This window comes from Mustela putorius, unplaced genomic scaffold, assembly GCF_011764305.1.
Source record: "Mustela putorius furo isolate JIRA1106 unplaced genomic scaffold, ASM1176430v1.1 tig00000698_pilon_pilon_pilon, whole genome shotgun sequence".
NCBI classification, from domain to species: domain Eukaryota; kingdom Metazoa; phylum Chordata; class Mammalia; order Carnivora; family Mustelidae; genus Mustela; species Mustela putorius.
The window spans coordinates 236,922-261,459 of NW_025421449.1; the positions used below are offsets into that span (position 1 = coordinate 236,922).

Genomic DNA, 24,538 nt, shown 5'->3' on the forward strand with positions numbered 1-24,538 from the left:
AAAATTAGAAGTCATGTTTGCATCAAGTCCTTCAGACTCACTTCCTATCTCCCTTACCTTTCTCTTAGAAAGTGAGAATTCTGTTTCACAAAGTTTACAATGTGTTGCTTCCTTGTCTTTCAACCAAACCAGTCCCTAGAAGGAAGAAGCATGAAAATTAATGCTAAAGTTAACATTAAAAATTATACATGTGAACATTTTCAACCAAAAACCATCTAAGAATATAGAGATGACTTGGAAATGAGTCCTTTTCTTTGAGAGATACTGAAATAGTTGGGAGAATTAAGTATGTGTGGGATTTGCTTCAAAATAATCTGGGTGAGGGAGAAGGGATAGTTGAATATAAATACAAGAAAGGCCATATGCTGTGAAATATTGAAACTGGCTAATGGGCTAGTTTTTTCTCTGTACAACTGTTTGGACATTGCCATTATCAAATGTTTAAAAACTTAATGGGGGGGGGGGGCGCCTGGGTGGCTCAGTGGGTTAAAGCCTCTGTCTTCGGCTCAGGTCATGATCCCAGGGTACCTGTGAATCAATAAATAAAATCCCAAATTTATTAATGGGTGGGGCGCCTCGGGCTCAGTTTCTGCCGCTCAGCCTTCGGGGAGTCCTGAGTCCCGCATCCCTCTGCTCTCAGGGATGCTTCCCTCTCTCTCTCTCTCTGCCTGCCTCTCCATCTACTTGTGATTTCTCTCTGTCAAATAAATAAATAAAATCTTTAAAAAAAAAAAAAATTTATTAATGGGAATATTCTTTAAGAACAAAGAGCCTTAGAGGTTATCTAGTCCAACAGTAAGGATACATTTTCACTATGAAATACATATGAGTTTGGCAATATGCATTCCATATACCACAGTCAGTCCTTAAAATCTGAAGAGAATTTGGAAATCACGTTAGAATTCATTATTTTAGAGGAGACTTCACCTTAAGTTTTACATGGCTATTAATTCCCTTAAATTCTATAACACATGTAATGGCTACTGTGTAGATGAGTAGAAATTGTATGTATTGTAAGTCATTAACAGGTGAGAACATGACTCCTGAAATTTCTAAATTGATCTTAGGTCGGATCTTAACCGACCTAAGATCCTGGGTAGGAACATTTTTTTCCCTACAAAAGCAATTCTGTATAGAAGACCCAGGTGAAGGAAGTCTTCAGTGCTTCTGTTTTGTGCCATCACATGTTCCATTTTAAAACAGTCAGACTAAGCCATGTTGCTGCTGCCAAAGAACCAAGTACAGCTGACCCTTGAACAAATGGGGATAAGGGGTGGCAGCTTCCACATCAACAAAAATCTGCATGTAACTCTTGACTCCCCACAAAACTTTTCATTTAATAACTTGTTGACCAGAAGCCTTACCAGTAACAGTTAACATACATACTGTATATCTATTACATGTATTCATATACTATTGTATTCTTAAAATCAAGCTGGGGAGTGAGGGGCAGGGCCTGGATAGCTCATACCAGACACACCAGTAAATAATCAAATGAACTGTAGAATTTCTTTAAAACTAAGATGGGACCTTAAAGATAATCCAATGCAACTTGTTGAATACTATTAAAAAGGAAAGTAACTTCCCAAATGTCCAAAAGCCATCTAATGGAAGCAGCTTTGCTCCCTGCCAAGCTATACCTTAGGGGATGGAGAGCCTGCTATGAAGCAAATTTCCAAGCAAAAGTAATCTTTCTGACATCAGGGCTTGGTCTTGAGAATTTTTTTTTTTTTAAGATTTTATTTGACAGAGATCGCAAGTAGGCAGAGAGGCAGGCAGAGGGAAGGAGGGGTAAGCAAGCTCCCTGCTAAGCAGAGAACCCAATGGGGGGCTCAATCCCAGGACCCTGAGATCATGACCTGAGCTGAAGGCAGAGGCTTTAACCCACTGAGCCACCCAGGTGCCCCTTCCAGAATGTTTACTTTTTTTTTTTTTCTTTTAGAATTATTTATTTGGAAGAGTATATGTGGGGGGGGGGGGGGGATAGGAACAATGGTAGAGGGAAAGAAGCAGGCTCCACTGAGCCCAGAGCCCAATGCGGGGCTTGATCTCACAACCCCAAGATCATGACTCAAGCCAAATTCAATGAAAGTTTGATGCTTAACTGACTGAGCCACCCAGGTACCACTAGACTTTTTTTTTTTTTCATTTGACTAAACTTACCCTTCCCGTCTCCCAAGGAGAAAAGCTATACAGTGCAGGGTAGGCCTAGTGTGTCAGCTGGAAGAGACCTCAGAGATCAGTACCTACAGCTCCCATTTTACAAATAGAAAAACCTGTCCAGAAGGTTAAACCTGTCCAGAAAGCTAAAGTTGCTTCCTCAAGGAAACAGCTGTTTTAAAGCAGAGTCAAAACTAAAAGGGAGCAAGCTATTCCTCTGTAAACATGGCTATTATTCTCTGCCTAATTCCAGAATGTCAGCGACCCAACCACACCGTGCCAAAAGGATAGAGGATCCTTCTCTGGAGAAACTTAGCTGCCTCAGAGAAAATTCCTGTAGATACTAACATAATTTGGAGAGAGTACCCAGCAGTTTGCTATTAACAGATTCTCTATGGTGAGGCCTACCAGTCTACAAAAACCCATTCCCATCTACCCAACCACCACCCACAGGGCTTTTCAAGATTTTTTGTGCCTTTACTGAAGTGGAATTTTCCGACATTTAAGGAATAACAGGCATGATGAGGTACTTAAGCCAAATAAACCCAGGAAGGGAATTCAGAAGGAAGAAAGGTGGTAGCAAAAGAAAAACTATAACGAATATCCTCAGAGAGAAAATGCAGGATGCCATTTTTAAAAGGAAAAATGAGTAAATAAGGGCCTATTAATTAAAAATACGGTAGAATTAAAAATTCTCCTAGAAAGCTGCACATGAATCTAACCAAACCTTTACATTTAACTTCCAGTTTACAGGCAGTAAGAGAACAGAGGAACAAGTTTAAAGTTACTGTGGGCCAGCAGATAAAATCCAGAATGTAAGAAACTCTGTAGGACAGCTATCCTAGACCATCAACTGGTCAACAGCAAGGACAAAAAAAATCCAGTCAAATATAAATCAATTTTCATACAGATCAAAACAGAGAACACATAATATTTTGTTGAAGACAGACATAAATGATAAAACTACAAAGAAAAACAACATAATGATGAACACAAAATAGAGAATTATTAGTATAAGGAAGAGAATGTAATCAGGGAGCAAACATTCTATTATAAGCTAATCAGAGTATGCCAGTGTTATGTTTTTTTTAAATAAGTGTTTGGTTTTTTTTAAAGATTTTATTTATTAGAGAGAGAGAGCAAGTGTGAGAGACAGGATGAGAGAGAGAGGAAAGAAGGGGCACAGGGAGAGGGAGAAGCAGACTCTCCACTGAGCAGGGAGCCTGACACATGGCTCAATCCCAGGACCCTGAGATCATGACCTGGGCTGAAGGCAGAGGCTTTAACCCACTGAGCCACCCAGATGCCCTATGCTAGGGTTTTTAAGTTATATTTATACAGTTATATATATGGTATGTTTCATAATGAAAAAACTTTTACAGAACTTAAATGACAGTTGGGCAGACATCCCTACCCATCCAAAAAAATGTGAGAGCAAAATAAAATGCCTATACGCAGATGCACAAATTCTTAAAACCTTTGTCTTTTCAATTCCACATTTTCTAGGAAGCTACAGAAGGACGCATTTCCCAAAACAAGGGAGTAAGCCAAGAAAGACATTAAAGGGTTCAGGTAACAGGAACTCTAAAATATAAGCGAATTCTAAAAATGGCAGCAAAGGAAAATATCAAGATGGGGGGGTGACCAAATCTGACTGAAGTAGAAGAGTGAAGAACTCCACGAGGGGTGACTCCAAGGGAAAAAGAACCTGATTCATTTTGCCATAGGAAAGCTTTTTTTTTTTTTTTAATATTTTATTTATTTGAGAGAGCATGAATGAGAGAGAGCATAAGCAGGGTGAAGGGCAGAGGGAGAAGCAGACTCCCCACTGAGCAGGAAGCCCGATATGGAACTCAATCCCGGGACTCCAGGATCATGACCTGAGCCAAAGGCAGATGCTTAACTGACTGAGCCACCCAGGTGGTCCAACATGGGAAAAGCTTTAATCAAGAAGCATGTTAGGGAGGCACCTGGGCTTAGGTCATGATCCCAGAGTCCTGGGATTGAGCCCCGCATGGTGCTCTCTGCTAGGCAGGGAGCCTGCTTCTCTCTCTCTCTCTGCCTGCCTCTCTGCCTACTTGTGATCTCTGTCTGTCAAATAAATAAATAAAATTTTAAAAAAAGAAGCATGTTAGGGGCGTGCCTGGGTGGCTCAGTCGGTGGAGCATCTGACTCTTGGGTTTCCGCTTAAGTCATGACTGAGCCCCTTACTGAGCCCCGTGTTGGGGCTCTATGTTCAGTGTAGAGTCCGTTTGTCTCTCTCCTTCTGCCCATCCCCTCCCCTACTACCACACCCTCTCAATAAATCTTTTTTTTTTTTTTTTTTTTTAGATTTTATTCGTCAGAGAGAGCGCGGGCAGGGGGAATGACAGGCAGAGGGAGAAGCAAGCTACCCACCGAGCAAATAGTTTCATGCAGGACTTGATCCCAGGAACTGGGATCATGACCTGAGCTAAAGGCTTAATTGTCTGAGCCACCCAGGCATCCCTAAATAAATAAAATCTTAAAAAAAAAAAAATTATAAAAAGCATTTGTATAAGAAAGCTCAAATGCTCTAATACAAAACTTTATTTTTTAAAACTCAATTTAGTTAACATACAGTATAATAGGAGTTTCAGGGGAAAGGCAATTATTAATTCCAGAGGGAAAAAGAAATAGTTCAAGAAAGCAAGCATAATCACAATACACTACATGGCCCAGCAAAGAACAACATTTAAATAGTCAAAGAATGGAGAGTAAATGAATTACATGAAAACTTAATTACACTGGGAGGACAATGAAGAGCAAACAGACCAGGGTGAAAGTCAGCAAAATTTCTCATCCACCATCTTAACTAGGCTATAGATAGGTCTAAAATAGCTCTTAAATAAGTGAGCGAATAATATATACTGCCTATTATTTAGAAATAGGGGGCAAAGCCGGAAGAAACAACTAAAAGAACTGGAAGTAGCTCCCTTCAGGTGGCAGGAGCTAGGTTGGATAAGGGAGGGGGGTGAAGAACAGAAGACTGCTACCATTCTTTTTTAAAAATTCTTTCTAGCACTAATTGACTTTTTTTTTAAAGATTTTATTTATTTATTTGACAAAGAGAGATCACAGGTAGATAGAGAGGCAGGCAGAGAGAGAGAGGGAAGCAGGCTCCCCGCTGAGCAGAGAGCCCTACGCGGGACTCGATCCCAGGACCCCGAGATCATGACCTGAGCCGAAGGCAGCGGCCCAACCCACTGAGCCACCCAGGCACCCCAAGCACTAATTGACTTTTTAAAGTATTTTCACGTAACACTGCTAAAAAAACAGGATGCGAAGCTGTGTGGTAGGAGGCAATCTCACTGAACTACTCAGAGAGAGAATATTTTGTATTGTAGAAGGGACTCTGTGTCCAGATGCATTCGGAACCATATACTCAAACACTGTACTAATCACTTTTCTCACATATTAACCTCAATATTCAAAGCAACCTGCAAAATCATATGCCCATTTCAGAAGCCATTCAGAAGAAGAAACAAACTCCATGAAGGTATGACTTGTTGCCAGTCAAACAGACCAGCACAGGAAATCAAGGACTCTTGAAGACAAGATTCACTATCAGGACATGCTGCACAAGAAGATAGAAAAAATTCTTTCCAAGGCCATTTCCAACATGATTACTGACTGATTCTAGAGATGTAACAGGGAAGTGTTGGATCCCCATCATCCCGGACACCTGTCTGGGGCATGTGCCTCTATAATCCTGGGATTCAGGAACAGTACCTTAGGTTGATACAGGGCTTTACCTTCTATTGGAGACACACATATATCCCTACTTTCCTACTTGAGAAAGAGTTTCTACTCACCTGCAATGCTTTGTTGGCTTCTTTTATATCTTCTATTTTAAGTTTTGATCTGAAAAGATTACAAATGGGTCCGTGTGTCAGTAAATATATTAAACACAGAACATCTAGCAACTCATTCAGGTACTGGTTTTTCATAGGATATAAAATTGTATATACTAAATGATTCTAATGATCTTCTTTGACTAGTGGGATTATATTTTATATTTTCCTGTATTTTTAAAAAGAAAAATGTCCTTTTTAAATTTAAAAAATTGCTTTAGCAAAAGAATACTGGCATTTTCATGTGGCTATGACAATATCAGTAATAGCATTTACTGTAAGCTCACAGTGCACCAGACATGTTATATGACCTTTGCATGTATATGCTCATTTAATCTTCAAAAAAAGCCCTAACAAGTTTTTTTTAAGATTTTATTTATTTATTCATGAGAGACAGAGAGAGAGAGGGAGGCAGAGGGAGAAGCAGGCTCCCTGGGACTTGATCCCAGGACCCAGGGATCATGACCTGAGTCAAAGGCAGAGGCTTAACCAACTGAGCCACCCAGGCGCCCCCAAAACCCACCTATTTTTTTGAAGATCAACCAGAGGCAGCTAGGTGGCTCAGTCTGCCTTCGGCACAGGTCATGATCCTGGGGTCTTGGGATCGAGTCTGGCATCTGGCTCCCTGCTCTTCAGGGAACCTGCTTCTCCCTCTCCCACTGCCCTTGCTTGTGTTCCCTCTCTGGCTGTCTCTCTTTGCCAAATAAATAAATAAAGTCTTAAGAAAAAAAAAAAAAGATTAATCAGTATCGATAAAGTGAAGCCTGATGAGGTTTCATTACTCATAACAGGTCACAGAGGCAGTAACTGGGGAAGCCAGGATTCAAACTCTGTTCTTTGTGATGCTAAAGCCCACGCTAGCCATTATACACACTATTTCTCTACCAGATGCAAAAGAACGGTAAGAGTGGGAATATTAAGGAAAATACAATTGTGATACTTTTCACCTTTTGAAAATACATATCAATAAACTTGCAAATTATAAATAACACTATTTATCTGTGATCCTACTACCCAGAGAGGATAATCTGCATGTTGGTGAGTGTGTGTATATTTTATTTTTTTTATTTATTTATTTATTTTAAAAGATTTTACTTATTTATTTGACAGACAGAGATCACAAGTAGGCAGAGAGGCAGGCAGAGAGAGAGGAGGAAGCAGGCTCCCTGCTGAGCAGAGAACCTGATGCGGGGCTGGATCCCAGGACCCTGGGATCATGACCTGAGCTGAAGGCAGAGGCATTAACCCACTGAGCCACCAAGGTGCCCCGAGTATGTGTATATTTTAAAAATTTATTTAAATTCATTTACTTAACATATAGCGTATTTCTGGTTTCAGAGGTAGAGGTCAGTGATTCATCAGTCTTATGTAACCTTTAGCACTCATTACATCATCTGCCTCCTTAATGCCCATCACCCAGTAACCCCATCCACCTGAGTATGTGTATATTTTAAATGGAATCACCATTTATATAGTTTTCCATAAACAGCTCTTTTCAGGTAATCATAGATCTTGAAAGGCCGAGAGTTACTGGCTTGTCGTTAAGCATCTGCCACATCATTATGGTAAAATGGTTACATGGTAGACAATGAAAAATATAAAGTAGTTTATATCATCATCTACTGTGGAACTTTCAACTTATTTCAAATTTCTCACCACAAAAATTGTTCATTAAAATTGGAATGACCTGGGGCGCCTGGGTGGCTCAGTGGGTTAAGCCGCTGCCTTCAGCTCAGGTCACGATCTCAGGGTCCTGGGATCGAGTCCCACATCGGGCTCTCTGCTAAGCGGGGAGCCTGCTTCCCTCTCTCTCTCTCTGCCTTCCTCTCCGACTACTTGTGATTTCTCTCTGTCAAATAAATAAATAAAATCTTTAAAAAAAAAATTGGAATGACCAAAATATTTGTATTCTTTTTCATAGGAAAACTACTTAAAAATGAAATTACTGGATCAAAAGATATATAAAGTCTCTGCTCCTGAAGCAGAACAGTAGGAAATGGCTTCATACTACTAGTGTTCCTTGTTCCAAGACATAAAAACAAAATGTAGTTTTTTTTTAAGTTCTTTTATTTGTTCTTAAATTTTTTATTTTTTTAAAGATTTTGTTTATTTATTTGACAGAGAGAGAGATAGAGAGAGTGGGAACACAAGCAGGGGGAGTGGGAGAGGGAGAAGCAGGCTTCCCAATGAGCAGGGAGCCCGATGCGGAGCTCGATCCCAGGACCCTGGGAACATGACCCGAGCCAAAGGCAGACACTTAATGACTGAGCCACCCAGGCGCCCCAAAATGTAGTTTAAATCTAGTTCATATTTCTACAGTAGGAAAAATCAATGTAAAACTACAGAGATTAAAAATACAACACAAAATTTTCTTGTCTAAATTCGCATCTACAAAATGTAGCTGAAAAAAATGGATGCTGGAGAGAATAATGGTCAAAATAGTAACTGTGCTACACAGAAAACCAGAATATGGAATGAATTTAGCTTAATGGCATTTGCTACAGAAACTGTTATGAAAATTCACTGGCATTGATATATTTCTGGGTAAAATGCCTTTAATTACAAATAGGGACACAGCTAATATTGCCCCCTCCGATATGAACTGCCATACTACCCTAAAGAAAGGAATAGTAGCCACAGTTCGAGTAAGCAAAATATACCAGAACATCTCCTCTCTGCAGGGAGGAAACAGAGGTCCATATTATTCATTTTAATTAGCTTTTATTTAGAAATATTTAATTGTGTAAAAATATATTCAACCGTGGCATGAAAACAGCAGAGAGAAGGGTCAAGATAAAACATGAGGCTGTAATAAATGAGACACAATTGATGATGACACTACAGGAAAAATATCCATAAATGATACAACCCCTGATAATCCTGAAACCTCTGCTTTGAGGAGGAAAAAAAAAAAAAAATCCGTCATTTTCTTTATGTGGAAGGAATCTGTTTTACAGAATACTGTTTGCAAGAGTCCAGGAAATTTGTCTTTCCAAACTAAAAATTCTTGTTGGAATTTAAGCTTTGATGAGTGTAAGAGAAAAGCTGATTATCATCCTTCATATATTTTTAACTCAGTCACTCTAACACACACACAGTAGTTTAGGTTCTCTTCCTTGAATATTCCATCCTAATATTTCATGTTCCACATTTTCTTCAAATATGAACAGCTCATTTTCATTTTGTTTAATCCTCAAATTATTCTCTCCATAACATAACTGATTTAGAATAACACTTAAAACCTTTCAAAATTTCTCAAAAATTCTTTTTAAGAATCCTTTAATAAGAAATAAGAGTAAATACTTCATTAGTGAAAGTATCAGGCTCCCGGCTCCATGGGGAGTCTGCTTCTCCCTCTGACCTTCTTCTCGCTCATGCTCTCTCTCACTGTCTCTCTCTCAAATAAATAAATAAAAAATCTTTAAAAAAAAAAAAAAAAAAAGAATCCCGAGTAAATTTATTTTTCTAGTTAAAATTAACCGTTTACATTTAAAATCACAGGTTCAGAAACTGGAGCAGTAGAAAGTAATTTTCATATCCAACCTCATCTGACATGAAAACGGATATTCTGGTTGTGATAATGCAAAGGTACTGTGCTAGAGGCTTTCACATGCTTATTCTCAGTTAATTAGAAAAAGCACCCTTTGGGGATTTTATAACTCTCCATTTTACAAATGTGGAAGTGGGCTTAGAGGTATTAAATAACCCTAAGTCACAAAACTAGTAAATGGTAGAGGAATCCTTATTCCTGTGAGTGATACTAATGAATACTAATTTGTAAGTTTAATCATAACTTGAAAACACAGTCTCGGGGCGCCTAGTTGGCTCTGTCATTAAGCGTCTGCCTTCGGCTCAGGTCATGATCCCAGGGTCCTGGGATCAAGCTCTACATCAGGCTCCCTGCTCGGGGAAGGGGGATGCTGGGGGAGGAAGCCTGCTTCTCCCTCTCCCACTCCCCATACTTGTGTTCCCTCTCTCGTTGTCTCTCTGACAAGTAAATAAAAATCTTAAAAAAAAAAAAAAGTCTTGAATGGTTCTTTCCAAAACCTAAATTTTTCCTTTTAATAAAATTAAATATGGTTCATATTATGGGGAGGATAAAGGTTATTTGAACCATAATATGAACCATATTTAATTTTAAATAAATTAAATAATACATTTTAAATAATACCCAAATGGTCTACATAAAGCCTAAAGGCTCCTGGTAAATTAGAAGCAAAGTACTGATCCAATCTCAGTCCCTCCTCAACTAATTTTTAAAAAGATCTTTAAAAAGATACCCATTCATCACCCTGTGTATTAGGGAAGAATTTGATATCTTATAATCACAGGAGCAGGAGGATGAAGAGGAAGAATAAAAGCGTTTCACAGATAATCTGCTGTGGTATATAGGAGACTTCATAGGGGCCACTGGTCCTCCTCCAGCTTTGATAAATTATTCTCACCACTTAAGAGGACTATGGTTAAGAAAGGATAAAACGAGGCGGGGAACAAAAGCAAAGGGTAAAAGGAGTTCTGACTCAAAGCTCACCCTACGCATGTCTTAGGCACTATGGACCCAGAAACAGCAGAGGAAAACTAACAATCTCTGCCATAACAATTCAAAGATTAACAAGGAAAAAAACCTCATAAATGAAGTAAAAAGACAAATGGAAGATGTACAATGTGTACAATTCTTAAAATCCCCTAAGAAAGGCACACCTGGGTGGCTAAGTGGGTTAAGCCTCTGCCTTTGGCTCAGGTCATGATCTCAGGGTCCTGGGATTGAGCCCAGCATCGGGCTCTCTGCTCAGCAGGGAGCCTGCTTCCCCCACTCTCTCTGCCTGCCTCTCTGCCTACTTGTGATCTCTGTCTGTCAAATAAATAAATAAATCTTTTTTAAAAAAAAAAAGATCCTGGGGCGCCTTCAGCTCAGGTCATGATCTCAGGGTCCTGGGATCGAGTCCCACATCGGGCTCTCTGCTCAGCAGGGAGCCTGCTTCCCTCTCTCTCTCTCTCTCTGCCTGCCTCTCCATCTACTTGTGATTTCTCTCTGTCAAATAAATAAATAAAATCTTAAAAAAAAAAAAAAAAGATCCCCTAATGGGGCACCTGGGTGGCTCAGTGGGTTAAAGCCTCTGCCTTCAGCTCAGGTCATGGTCTCAGGGTCCTGGGATCGAGCCCCCCTCTCTCTCTGCTTGCCTCTCTGCCTACTTGTGATATCTGTCTGTCAAATAAATAAATAAAATCTTTTAAATAAATAAATAATAATAAAAATTTAAAAAGATCCCCTAAGAAAAAGAGCAACCAAAAATATGCACAGGAGATGAACAGGCAGTAAGCTATGAATACAAATGGGACACAGATAGATACAGATGATCAGGAGCACCTGGCTGGCTTCACCCCTGGAGCATGCATCACTTGATCTCAGGGTCATGGGTTTGAGCCCCTCATTGAGCATAGAGATGACTTAAGTAGATAAATACAGATGGTCAACTGTGGTTATGGTTAAAAAAATACAAAACAAGTTTTCCAACTATCAGACTGGCAAAAGCATTTTCTCCTACTAATTTTAGCTATATTGAAGGGGTCTAAGACTGGAAATAGAGGATGATTTGGCACTACAGAATTTTACAGAACACATTCCTTTTTTTTTTTTTTTTTAAGATTTGTTTATTTGACAGAGAGGGATCACATTTAGGCAGCGAGGCAGGCAGAGAGTGAGGGGTGGGGGAAGCAGGCTCCCTGCTGAGCAGAGAGCCTCATGCGGGCCTTGATCCCAGGACCCTGAGATCATGACCTGAGCCGAAGGCAGAAGCTTAACCCACTGAGCCACCCAGGTGCCCTATTTAGCACATTCTTTTTGGCCCAGCAATCACCTCTAGGAACTTACTCTTTAGATATACTCACTAAAGTATATCAAGATATATCCACACACACATACAATATCATTTATAAAAGAAAAAAAAATTAGGAAGTTTAAATTATAGCACACCCATCCTATGGAACATCTTGATGTACTGATATGGAAAAACCTCTAATATATTCTAAAGTAAAAAAAGAAATTCACAAACTTCAGAAGAACATGCAGATAGCAGTAACAGAGGCGTTAGGCATGTGTAAAAAAAAACTTGGTAAAAAAAAAAAAATTAGTCAAAATAACCCTTGAAAATTCCTTAAATAGCCCATAAATAGACCCTCAACTCTATGTTCAACTAATCTTCAACAAAGCAGGAAAGAATGTCCAATAGAAAAAAAGATACTCTCTTCAACAAATGGTGTGGGGGAAATGAAACCGGACCTTCACCTTCCACCACACACAAAAATAGACTCAAAATGGATGAAAGACCTAAATGTGAAACAGGAATCCCTCAAAATCCTTGAGGAAAACATAGGCAGCAACCTCTTCAACCTCAGCCACAGCAACTCTTTCCTAGACATATTGCCAAAGGCAAGGAAAGCAAGGGCAAAAATGAACTACTGGGCCTTCATCAAGATAAAAAGCTTTTACAAACAGCAAAGAAAAAAATAGTGCACAAAACCAAAAGACAACAAACAGAATGGGAGAAAATATCTGCAAATGACATATCAGATAATGGGCTAGTATCCAAAATTTACAAAGAAACTTCTCAAACTCAACACCCAAAGAACAAAGATTCCAATCAAGAAATGGGCAGAGGACAGGAACAGACATTTCTGCAAAGAAGACATCCAGATGGCAAACAGACCCATATAAAAGTGCTCCACATCACTTGGTATCAGGGAAATACAAATCAAAGCCACAGTAAGATACCACCTTTCACCGGTCAGAATAGCTAAAACTAACAAGTCAGGAAACAAGAGTTGTTGGCAAGGATGGAGAGAAAGGGGAACCCTCCTACACTGTTGGTGGGAATGCAAGCTGGTGCAGCCACTCTGGAAACCAGCATGGAGGTTCCTCAAAAAGTTGAAAATAGAGCTACCCTATGACCCAGCTAATTGCACTATTGGGTATTTTACCCCAAAGATACAAATGTAGTGACCCAAAGGGGCACATGCACCTGAATGTTTATAGCAGCAATGTCCACAATAGCCAAACTATGGAAAGAACCTAGATGTCCATCAACAGATGAATGGGTAAAGAAGAGGTGAGATACACACACATACACACACACACACACACACACACACAGGAATACTACGCAGTCTTCAAAAAAACTGAAATCTTGCCATTTGCAACGACATGGATGGAATTAGAGTATTATCCTAAGCGAAATAAGTCATTCAGAGAAAGACAATTATCATAGGATCTCACAGATATGAGGACTCTGAGAAACAAGACTGATCATAGAGGAAGAGAGGGGGGAAAAAAATGAAACAAGATGAAACCAGAGAGGGAGACAAACCATAAGAGACTCTTAATCTCAGGAAACAAGCTGAGGGCTGCTGGAGTAGAGGGAGGTGGGAGAGATGGGGTGGCTGGGTGATGGACACTGGGGAGTGTATGTGCTACGGTGAGCACTGTGAATTGTCTAAGACTGATGATTCACAGACCTGTATCCCTGAAACAAGTAATGCATTACATGTTAATAAAAAAAAAAAAAAGCCCATAAAGTTCAGTATAGATTTTGAATATATCCAACCTTAAGCAGTAATTTTCATGCAAACCAAAATTTGATAAACAATGAACTAGACTAAAGGAAAAAGGGGGAAAAAGTGAATTCAGAGGTGCCCAGTTGGCTCAGTTGGTAGAGCATGTGGTTCTGTTTTAAGTAGGCTCCATACTGGGCCTACTCAATGCAGGGCTTGAACTCACAATTCTGAGATCAAAACCTGAGCCAGGATCAAGAGATGGACACTGAACTGACCAAGCCCTTGATCTCAGGGTTATAGGTTCAGTACATTGAGTATAGAGATTACTTAAAATCTTAAATTTAAAAAAAATGAGGAACTAGAGTGTATCATGCTAATTGAAGTCACTCAGAGAAAGACAAATACCATATGATTCACTCATGTGTGGAATATAAGAAACAAAACAGATGTACAAAGGGGAAGGGGAGGAAAAAATAAGAACAGAGAGGGAGGCAAACCATAAAAGACTCTCTAGTTAAGAGAGCAAACCGTGCGTTGCTGGAGGGGAGGGGAGTGGGGGATGGGCTAAATGGGTGATGGGTAGTAAGGAGGGCACTTACTTGGATGAGCACTGGGGGTTATATGTTAAGTGATGAATCACTAAGTTCAACTCCTGAAACCAATACTACATTATATGTTAACTTGAACTTAAATAAAATTTAAAAGTGAATTTAGCTATCTGAACAATAAAATGATCATGCCTTAAAAAATAAATTAATAAAAAATGATCATGGCTTTAATAAACCATACAGTCTTTAGCATCACATGGGAGATGGGTGGAAAATAATACACATTCCCCTTTTACTATCCTAATCTGTTTTAATATTAACCCTTTATGATCTTAAATGTAAGTATTATTTTTATTGTGCGATTGTACATTGCTGAGTCCTTGGCACTTGGAATAGTACCCGACATGTTATACAACCTTAGAATTTGTCAAATGAATAAATGAGAAATAAAGTAATAAGCGCTTAGCATAAGGTCAAAGTGCTCACTAGGTGAATGCCACATTAGAATTGAAATCTTGCTTACTAGACTCATAATGTAAATTGTTCTTTGAATTTATAGAAACAAAAATAGCTTTCCCTTTTTTTTAAAGCCAACTCTATCTCCAATGTGAAATTCAAACTCACAACCTGACCCTGAGATCAAGAGTCACATGCTCTACTGACTGGGCCAGCCTGGCACCCCAGTAGCTTTATCTTTTTGAGAACCTGTATTTCCTTTTGTGGTTTTAGTGAACTACTCTTTTCTATGGCCTTGGCAACTGCTTTCGAATTTTTTAAAAGATTTTATTTATTTATTTGACAGAGAGAGAGAGAGAGACCACAAGTAAGCAGAGAGACAGGCAGAGGGTTAGGGGGAAGCAGGCCCCCTGCTGAACAGAAAGCCTGACGCAGGGCTTGATCCCAGGACCCTGAGATCGTGACCTGAGCTGAAGGCAGAGTAATTTCACTGAGCCACCCGCTGAGCCACCCAGGGGCCCCGGTCTTGAGATTTCTTAATCTCATCTTTAGCAGTGAAGTCTCCATTCCAGTTAGGATTTCTATTGAGTTTGTTACAAATGATATATACGTACATATATATGACTAATATATATGATGAGATGTTCACATATGAATTTGCTATGAGGTTCAACTTTGAGGACTGATACTTGGGAGAGGGAGGAAATTGTGCTATTTGAATTTTTAATCACATAAAACATCAAAGGGAGTTATATAGGTGTTAAGATTATGGGCACTACAGCTTTCTTTTGTTTTTCCATAGTTTGTTTTTGTTTTTTAACATGTCAGTGATACTTTCGATCTAAACTAAACCTTCCAGGGCTCATCCCAGATACTTGGGAATATGTTCAATCAGGGCACAAGGACGAAGCTCCTAACCCCAAACACAGACCACGTGGAACAAGGAGGAAGGTGAGAAAGACAGAACCCTGTTGCTCCTTCCTGTCTTTCTAGCAACCCAGTAACACCTGAATGTGGCAGAACCAACCACATTGCATGAAGTTAAGCCCCAACTCTAGCATAAAACTCTCCACTTCTCACGTTAGCTCCTTCTCAAAACAGTCTGAAAACGATCTCTCCAGATATTTTGGAAATTTGATTTCTCTCGTTCTGGGGAAAATATACTAAATGAACTTTTGAATTCTCTAATTTGAATAAATTAAATAAGAGTCTTTTTAAGTGTCTAAAGCTACAATGTATTAAACTGAACCTAACTTTTGTTTATCTTTAAGGTTTTTTATTTTTTATTTTTTTAAGATTTTATTTATTTATTTGACAGAGAGATCACAAGTAGGCAGAGAGGCAGGCAGAGAGGGAAGCAGGCTCCCTGCCAAGCAAAGGGCCCGATGCAGGGCTCGATCCCAGGACCCTGAGATCAGGACCTGAGCCAAAGGCAGAGGCTTAACCCACTGAGCCACCCACGCACCCCAAGGTTTTTTATTTTAATAGTTCATCTATTTCTTTCTATATTTAAACTCTTCTGCCTACTTGGTTTGGCACACTCCTACCTTTAAAAAAGTCAACGACTACATAGATGAAGGAAAAAAAGAGAAATTACTCGCTAAGTTTGTTGCCAAGTTCTTGAAGAGCTTGCTCCTGTTCATGATATATTTTTTTCAACTGCTGATTTTCATCCTGGATGTTAAGGAACTCCTTCAAAACAATAAAAGACAGAAAATGCAATTTAAAAGAAATAAACAAGAAATTCCCCACCACTTACATACTAATAATTAGGAACAAATCCTTTAGCTTTTTATAAAAAACAGAACTCTATGTCCAAGCTCTCTCATAGCTATGCCATCAACTATCACCTATTTTCCATTCATTTAAACTCTACTAGTTTTCTTTTTTTTAAGACTTATCTTGGGGTGCCTGGGTGGCTCAGTGGGTTAAAACCTCTGCCTTTGGCTCAGGTCATGATCTCAGGGTCCTGGGATCGAGCCCCACTTCGGGCTCTCTGCTCGGCGGGGAGCCTGCCTCCCCCACCCCCCCCCCCACCGCCTGCCTTTCTGCCTGCGTATGATCTCTCTCTGTCAAATAATAAATAAATATCTTAAAAAAAAAAAAAAGAAAGAAAGAAAGACTTATTTCGGGTGGAGGGAAGAACAGAAGGAATCTCAAGCTGGAGCCTAGTAAGGGCTCAGGGCTCAATTCCATGACCCTGAGATCATGACTTGAGCTGAAACCAAAAGTCAGATGCTCAGCTGACTGAGTCACCCAGGTGGCCCATGATTTTTTTTTTTTTTTTTTTTTAAAGAAAACTCTCAACCCAAGATGGGGCTTGAACTCATGAATCTAGCCAGGCACCCCTTCTTATTGGTATTTTTAAATACAACCAGAATATTCTGCCTCTTTAGTATAAATATAAATTATGATTTCTTTTTTTATTAAAGATTTTATTTATTTATTTGACACACAGGTGGAGATTACAAATAGGCAGAGAGGCAGGCAGAGAGAGAGGGGGAAGCAGGCTCCCTGCTGAGCAGAGAGCCTGATGCGGAGGCTCAATCCCAGGACCCTGAGATCAGGCAGAGGCCTGAGCCACCCAGGTGCCCCTCTCTTTTTGAGTAACTTAGTTTTCAAAGATACAATTTTTAAAGTTTTACCGCCATTTACTTTTTTAAGATCAATGATTTGTTGGGTCTCATTTCGAAGATGAGATAAGGCATCTTTCTCCTTTTGAAGATCTTCCTGCAAAGTCTGTCTCCATTCCTTCTCAATCTTCAAATCAGTTTCCAGCTGCACCCTTAAAGGACAAACACACGGAAATTTAGTGCTATTTCTCACAGAACAGCAGTCTGCTTTTTTTTTTTTTTCAAAGATTTTATTTATTTATTTGACAGACAGAGATCACAAGTAGACAGAGAGGTAGGCAGAGAGAGAGAGAGAAGCAGGCTCCCTGCTGAGCAGAGAGCCCGATGCGGGGCTCGATCCCAGGACCCTGAGATCATGACCTGAGCCGAAGGCAGCGGCTTAACCCACTGAGCCACCCAGGCGCCCAGCAGTCTACTTTCTTTAATAACATCTGTTTTATTATTTTCAGCAGCACAGGGTTTTCTAATCCCAACTTATCAATATATTTGCCAACCACAAAAATTCCTGGCTAAACAATAATTTGTCACTTCTTATTTCTGTGTACATAAATGCTATATGAGCAGAGAAAATGCCTGGAAGTATATACCACACTATTAACACTGGTTGTATCTTGGAGGAATGAAACAAAGGAGAAAAATGTGAAGTTTTAATTATTTACATTTTATGCCATGTGCAAAATTTTACAATGAACTCTTGCTCTATGAATTTCAGCAATCACTAAACCAATTAAACATTAGTCACAGAAAAATCAACCCTGGTATAGAGTGCTACTTTACAGATTGCTTCCAGGACAGAGCTAAGCCCAAAGAGACCTGAGGAAAACCCATACTGCTCAGAAATGCCAATTCACATTTCAAAGTGCTACCTCATCATTCTAACAGGTACAATCTGGCAAAACAAAAGTAGTCAAATTCCTACATTTTAAGATACCAAGAAGAAATCATTTTGAAAATTATTGCTCACAGGTAGGTATAACAGATGAGGCATAAACAATGCTACAATTTCTAATACCTTAAATTTCATTTATTTATTTTTTAAGATTTTATTTATTTATATGACACAGAGAGAGAGAGACAGAGCCAAAAGCAGGGGAAGCAGCAGGCAGAGGGAGAGCGAGAAGCAGGCTCTCTGCCATGCAGGGCTGGATCCCAAGACCCAGGATCATGACCCAAGCAAAAGGCAGATGCTCAACCGACTGAGACACCCAGGCACCCTCTAATAAATTTTAATAGCAATATGTAATATTGAGACTATCACAATATATCATTTTAATACTCTTCTGTTAATATTCTAATTACTTTTTTTCCTCATAAAGTTAGCATTTCTATCTATGGCCACATTATTTCTCTGTGAAGTGAATTTCAGACTTTATAATTCAGGTTGCAGAGAAAAGATACCCCTAAATGGAATTTACAGATTGTTGATAAATACTATTTCACTACAAATTCAAAGGAATACAGAGACAGGTATATGTTACTAACACTGAAGGAACGAAAGTATGGAGTGCCTTGAGTGGCCTTATCATCCAGAATCAGAAAAAAACTGAGTGAAAAAGCAAAGGAAAAATATTTTTAAGTTATTATAAATATATTGTCAAAATACACATTGACCACCAAAGGCAGAAACTATAAAGAAAAAAAGGAAAAATAACTACTGAAAATTTAAAATGTCTAAATGAATAAAGTTTAAAAACAGTAAATTTTGGGGTACCTGGCTCTGTGGGTTAAAGCTTCTGCCTTCAGCTCAGGTCATGATCCCAGGGTCCTGGGATCGAGCCCCGCATCGGGCGCTCTGCTCAGCTGGGAGCCTGTTTCCCTTCCTCTCTCTCTCTGCCTGCCTCTCTGCCTACCTGTGATCTCTGTCTGTCAAATAAATAAATAAAAATCTTTATAGAAAAAAATAAAAACAGTAAATTTAAAAAATATTTCACTGTATGTGAAATGCGCAGAGTAAAGAACTCTTATAAATAAATATTAATAAGCTGAACACTCCAAGGAAAAAAGTAATGATATGAACTGGCAATTCACAAAATAAATACAAATGGATCTCACCAATAATCAAAGATATGCAAACTCCAACGACAAAGCACAATTTTTCAGACTAAAGGATTCCTCTAGATTAACTGATACGATGGTACAGACCTATGCTAATTGATAGGAACCACTGCCCATGACACAGCACATGCAATAAAGATGGTACTAAAGAGCATGTTGTATGACCCTCTTTCTAAAATACTTAAAAGCATCTCTGCATAGCAAAAAAAGGGGTATTCATCAAAATATTAAAAAAAAAATACCTGTCTCTAATTTTTATTTTCTTCACATTTTCCTACATTTTCCAACAACATATAATACTTTCGTAGAAAGAAATCATTTATTTCCATTTTAGGAGGAAAAAAATGGAATTCGTTTTTCTTGGACATAGTCCCAGCTGCCCCTTTCTACAGAAACAGTTTCAGTTTTTCTGAACCATCAGGGATTCCCCTGATCTCCAAATTGTTCATACGGTCATGCTCTACCAACAGGGCACCAACTGAGAGACAAAATTACTTGGTTTATTACATGGTTTTAGCAGAAAGAAACATCTTCTCTCTATAGTAGTATCCAAGACTTAGTGACCAGGTTAGCCCCATAGCAGTAGGAACCCCAGAAGGCACAGAATAACATGGTGATGAGTTTCCTGAGGCTTCTTTTTGCCTCCTATATAGCTCAGAGTGGGTGCTGAAGAAGCCACTACCTATAATGGATATAGACAAAAAAAAAAAAAAAGAGAGAGAGAGAGAGAGAGAAAGAAAAGTCTGCTCTCTCTTGCTAAATAACTGAGAAAAGGTAGCCTAGCATTGATAGAAACAAGATGGGACTGGGGAGGAAGACAAACTATAAGAGACTCTTAATCTCAAGAAACAAACTGAGGGTTGCTAGGGGGTGGGGGAGGAGGGATGGGGTGGCTGGGTTATGGACACTGGGGAGGGTATGTGCTATGGTGATTGCTGTGAATTATGTAAGACTGATGATTCACAGACCTGTACCCCTGAAGCAAATAATACATTATATGTTAATTGAAAAAAAAAAAAAACCACACCATTTTGACAATAAAGCCCCTATTGTAGCAAAAAAAAAAAAAAAAAAAAAAAAAAGAGGAAAAAACCATAGGGCCCCAACCACTGTCAGCAAAGGCCAAGTGGGGAATTTAGATTTCCATCCTCACCTGGCACTACCCTTCTTTTCCACAATGTCAGTATAGACTGAGTGGAAAGCACAGATTTCAATCCCTGCCCAGTAGTTAAGTACCTTTCTCCATTCCATCCAGAATGGTTTTAGGATTATACTATCCCTACTTGGTATAAAGAGTGAGTTTCAGGTGGCTCAGTCAGAAGCTGTTAAGTGTCTGACTCTTGGTTTGGCTCAGGTCACGATCTTAGGGGTCACGAAATTGAGCCCTACATCAGGCTCCACGCTCAGAGTAGTGTCTGTTTGAGATCCTCTCTCCCCCTCCCTCTGCCGTTGCACCTCCTTCTTGCACTCTAAAATAAATAAATACATCTTAAAGAGAGAGAGGGAGAGAGAGTCAGCATCTATATTCCCCTGCTTGTGTGGCTTCAGTGGAAAGCTGCTAAAATTTAAATAAGATGTAGTCTCATAACATAATTCTCAATGTGTCCAGAATGCAACTGAAAAACATTTGTTATACCAAGACCCAAGAAATATCTTAACGTGGATGAGAAAAAAAAAGATGCCAACATGTCAGATAATTCTGAAGAGATAAGAATTTTAAAGCAGTCATCATGAATATGCTCCTATGACCAATTAAGAACACACCGGAAACAAAAGAGTAAGTTTAAGCATAAAACATCGGATAAAATTGGGCACGTTCAGGATGGAATGGCTGTAGACTGGTAAGGAGAGAAAGAGAGAGGAAGGAAACAAAGTCAAATGGAAATATACAATAACCTCACGAAATGGGCTCAGTAGGAGAATGATGAGGAAAGAATGGATTTCAAAACACTACACCACAAGGGCACCTGCCTGGCTCAGTCAGTAGAGCACGAAACTCTTGATCTCAGAGTTATGAGTTCAAGCCTCACATTGGGCACAGAACCTACTTAAACAACAACAACACTACAATAGAAACCCAGTCTGAACAAGAGAGAAGAAAATAAACGGGGGGAAAAAAAGTGTCTGAGACCTATAGGATTATTTAAAACAAAAAATCTAATATTCAAGGTCATCAGAATTCCAGAGAAGAGAGGGGAGGCTGAAAGTGTGGATGGCTCAGTTGGTTAAGCATCCGACTCTTGATTTTGGCTCCAGTTATGATTTCAGGGTCGTGAGATCAATCACTGTGTCAGACTCCATGCTCAGCAAGGAGTCTGCTTAGAATTCTTCCTCTCCCTCTGTCTCTGGCCCTCCCCACTCCCTTTCTCCCTGTCTAAATAAATCTTTTTTTTTTTTTTAAGATTTTAATTTATTTATTTGAGAGAGAAAGAACATGAGTGGGGAGGAGGGGCAGAGGGAGAGGAAGAAGCAGGCTCTCCACTGAGAAGGAAACCTTATGGCGGTCTTAACCCAAGGAACCCTGGGATCATAACCCAAGTCAAAGGCAAATGCTTCACCAACTGAGCGCTAAAGTGAGTAAATCAAACAAACAAACAAACGAAAGAATTCCAGTAGAAAGAAAGCAGCTGGACTGGAAAAATATCTAGAAAACAGATAGCTGAAAACTATCCAAGTTTGGTAAAGATAAACATAAAGACTGAAGAAGCCGACCAAAGCTTAAAAAGGATAAATCCAAAGAAATAATCTTGGATAGAGTAACAGTCATTCAAATGACAGTATTTTTCATCAGAAACTACAAAAACCAAAAGAAAATGGTACAACAGTTTTCAAGTGCTGAAAGAAAGGAACTGTCAATTCAGAATTCTAAGGAAAAGTCTGAAAAGATCTTTCAGAAATGAAGATGAAATCAAGATCTCATATGAAAAAAAATAAATAAGAGAATTTGTTGCCAAGAGACCCACCCTGAAAGAAACACAAAAGAAGTTCTTCAGATACAGAAGAAAACTTTTATCAGGAATGAAGAAAGAAAAATAAAGTTTCCTAAATTATATATAATGTTTGAAGCACAAACTATAATATTGTCTAATGTGGGAGCACACAGCTAGCTCAGTCATAAAGCATGTGACTCTTGATCTCAGTCATGAGTTCAAACCCAACATTGGGCTTAGAGTTTACATCTTAAAAAAAAAAAAAAAAAAAAAAAGAAAGAAATTTCTAATATTGTCTGATGTGGTTCTCAATATTATGCAGAGAAAATATTTAAGTGAATTATGTTATAAAAGAAAAGGAGTAAAAAGATCTAAGTGGAAGTAAGACCTCCACACTTCACTCAAAGTAGTAAAATATTGGTACCAGTAGACTGAAAATCTGCAAATATATAAGACAGCATCTAGAGCAATCATGAGAAAATCTATATGAAGAGATACACTCAAAAACACTATAGATAAATCAAAAAGGAATTCTAAATAATATTCAAGTAATCCCTGGGAAGTCAGGAAAAAAAATAAAGGAATGAAAAACAAAAAAAACAATAAAAGAACAGACTTATGCTCTCATACCAACAATTACACTAAATGTAAATGAACTAAATATATCATTAAGAGATTGTCAGAACAGATAAAAAACATGAACTATAAGAAACTTACTTCAAATATACTGATGATAATAATAAAGATTAGGCTGAAAGTTTAAATACTGAAAAATGCAAACAGTCATGTTCTATTATATGACAATACTAAACAAAAGAAAACAGAAGCAGCTCTATTAACATCTGATAAAGAAAATTACCAGAGATAAACATATCATATCATATCATAAACATATCATATCATGGCTCATAAAAGGTATATTGTTTTGATAAAAAGGTCAATTCGCCAAAAAGACATAGCAATCCTAAATGTGTCGGCACCAAACAACAGAATACAAGAAGCTTCAGAATACAAGAAGCAAAAACCATTAGAACTGAAAGTAGAAATACACAAATCCACAGTTACAGCTGGGATATTCAACAAATCCTCTCTCAATAATTGACATAACTATTAGAAAATTAGCACAAACTGAGAGGAGTTTAATGCCACCTCAAACAATGGATCTCAAGACAGCTTAGCAAGTTATATATCATAAATGACATGTAGTCTTGTTTATGATCTGTTAAACATAACTATTTGCTATTGTTGCTTTAATAACAAAAGAATTAACATGTTTACTAGGAGAAAATACTGATGTTTATAAAGTAAAAACTGAAATACCCCTGTCAATCTGCCATCACTCCCCTGAGATCATTCCCCAGAATCTATATTCTTTAAGCGTGCACGCGCACACACACACACACACGCATATGTGCTTATTTAAATATATATGCATATGTGAATAGTTATTATACATGTAACTATGAATATATGCACAGTTTTAATTTTATAAAAATTGGGATACCTTACATACTGTCTGCAACTTGCTTTTTTCAGTCCAGTGACATATATGGACATCATTCTTAGCTTGTAAGAAATATATAGAGCTATCTAAAGTATTAATAAAAACGTTCTCAGATAATCTCTTGTTTTTTGATAATACAAGTTCCTTTGAGTTACAAAGGTCTATTACACTCAGTATCTAGAAATATAACGGCCATCTGCTGTTATGCACCAGCGGAAAGAATAAAATTCTCCTTGAGCAAGATAACAACAGAGTTGAAAAGCTCTGAAAACAATAAAGGGACAAAAAACTCAAGTTTATCGATTGTGTTTTCTAATTTCTTTTTAATTTCTCAAGGAGAACTCCATAATCTACCTGGCATCATTAACTAAAGGTATGCTACCATTATGGGCAAAAAAGAAGGGGTGGGGACGCCTGGATGTCTCAGTGGGTTAAGCCTCTGCCTTCAGCTCAGGTCATTATCTCAGGGTGCTGGGATCCAGCATCTCATCGCACCCTCTGCTCAGCAGGGAGCCTGCTTGCCCCCCTCTCTCTCTGCCTGCCTCGCTGCCTACTTGTGATCACTGTCAAATAAATAAATAAAATCTTTAAAAAGGGGGGGGGGGCCTGGGGAGGGAATTATGTTAATACAAGTATTTGTTTCCAAGAGTGAAATACTCACAGCTGTTTCTCCTTTTGGGAGACTTGTTTCTGCAGATTGTCGGATTTACTCTGACACTCTTGTAGATATTTCTTGTCTTCATCTTCAGCTTCCATTTGCGCCTTCTCTGCTTGCTGCAATCTGGTGTAATTCAAATCAACTTTGGGTAAAACTGAGGCTAGAACTAGG

General features: G+C 38.7%; 1 protein-coding gene across 10 annotated transcripts in view; it reads right to left on the bottom strand.

Moving 5' to 3' along the window:
* Positions 1–24,538, bottom strand: part of RUFY2 (RUN and FYVE domain containing 2) — a 57,135-nt gene that overhangs the window by 2,299 nt on the left and 30,298 nt on the right. For 6 of the 10 annotated variants that reach the window (XM_013048607.2, XM_045083424.1, XM_013048604.2 and 3 more), the window contains 5 exons: positions 24,371–24,490; positions 17,243–17,372; positions 16,185–16,279; positions 5,994–6,042; positions 58–135 (listed from right to left, as the gene is read on the bottom strand). In XM_013048607.2, coding sequence (XP_012904061.1) covers positions 58–135; positions 5,994–6,042; positions 16,185–16,279; positions 17,243–17,372; positions 24,371–24,490 — 472 coding nt within the window. Of the gene's footprint in view, positions 1–57; positions 136–5,991; positions 6,043–16,184; positions 16,280–17,232; positions 17,373–24,370; positions 24,534–24,538 lie in introns of those variants that run through there. The other 4 variants (XR_006607695.1, XM_045083423.1, XR_006607696.1 and 1 more) reach the window with 4 other exon arrangements.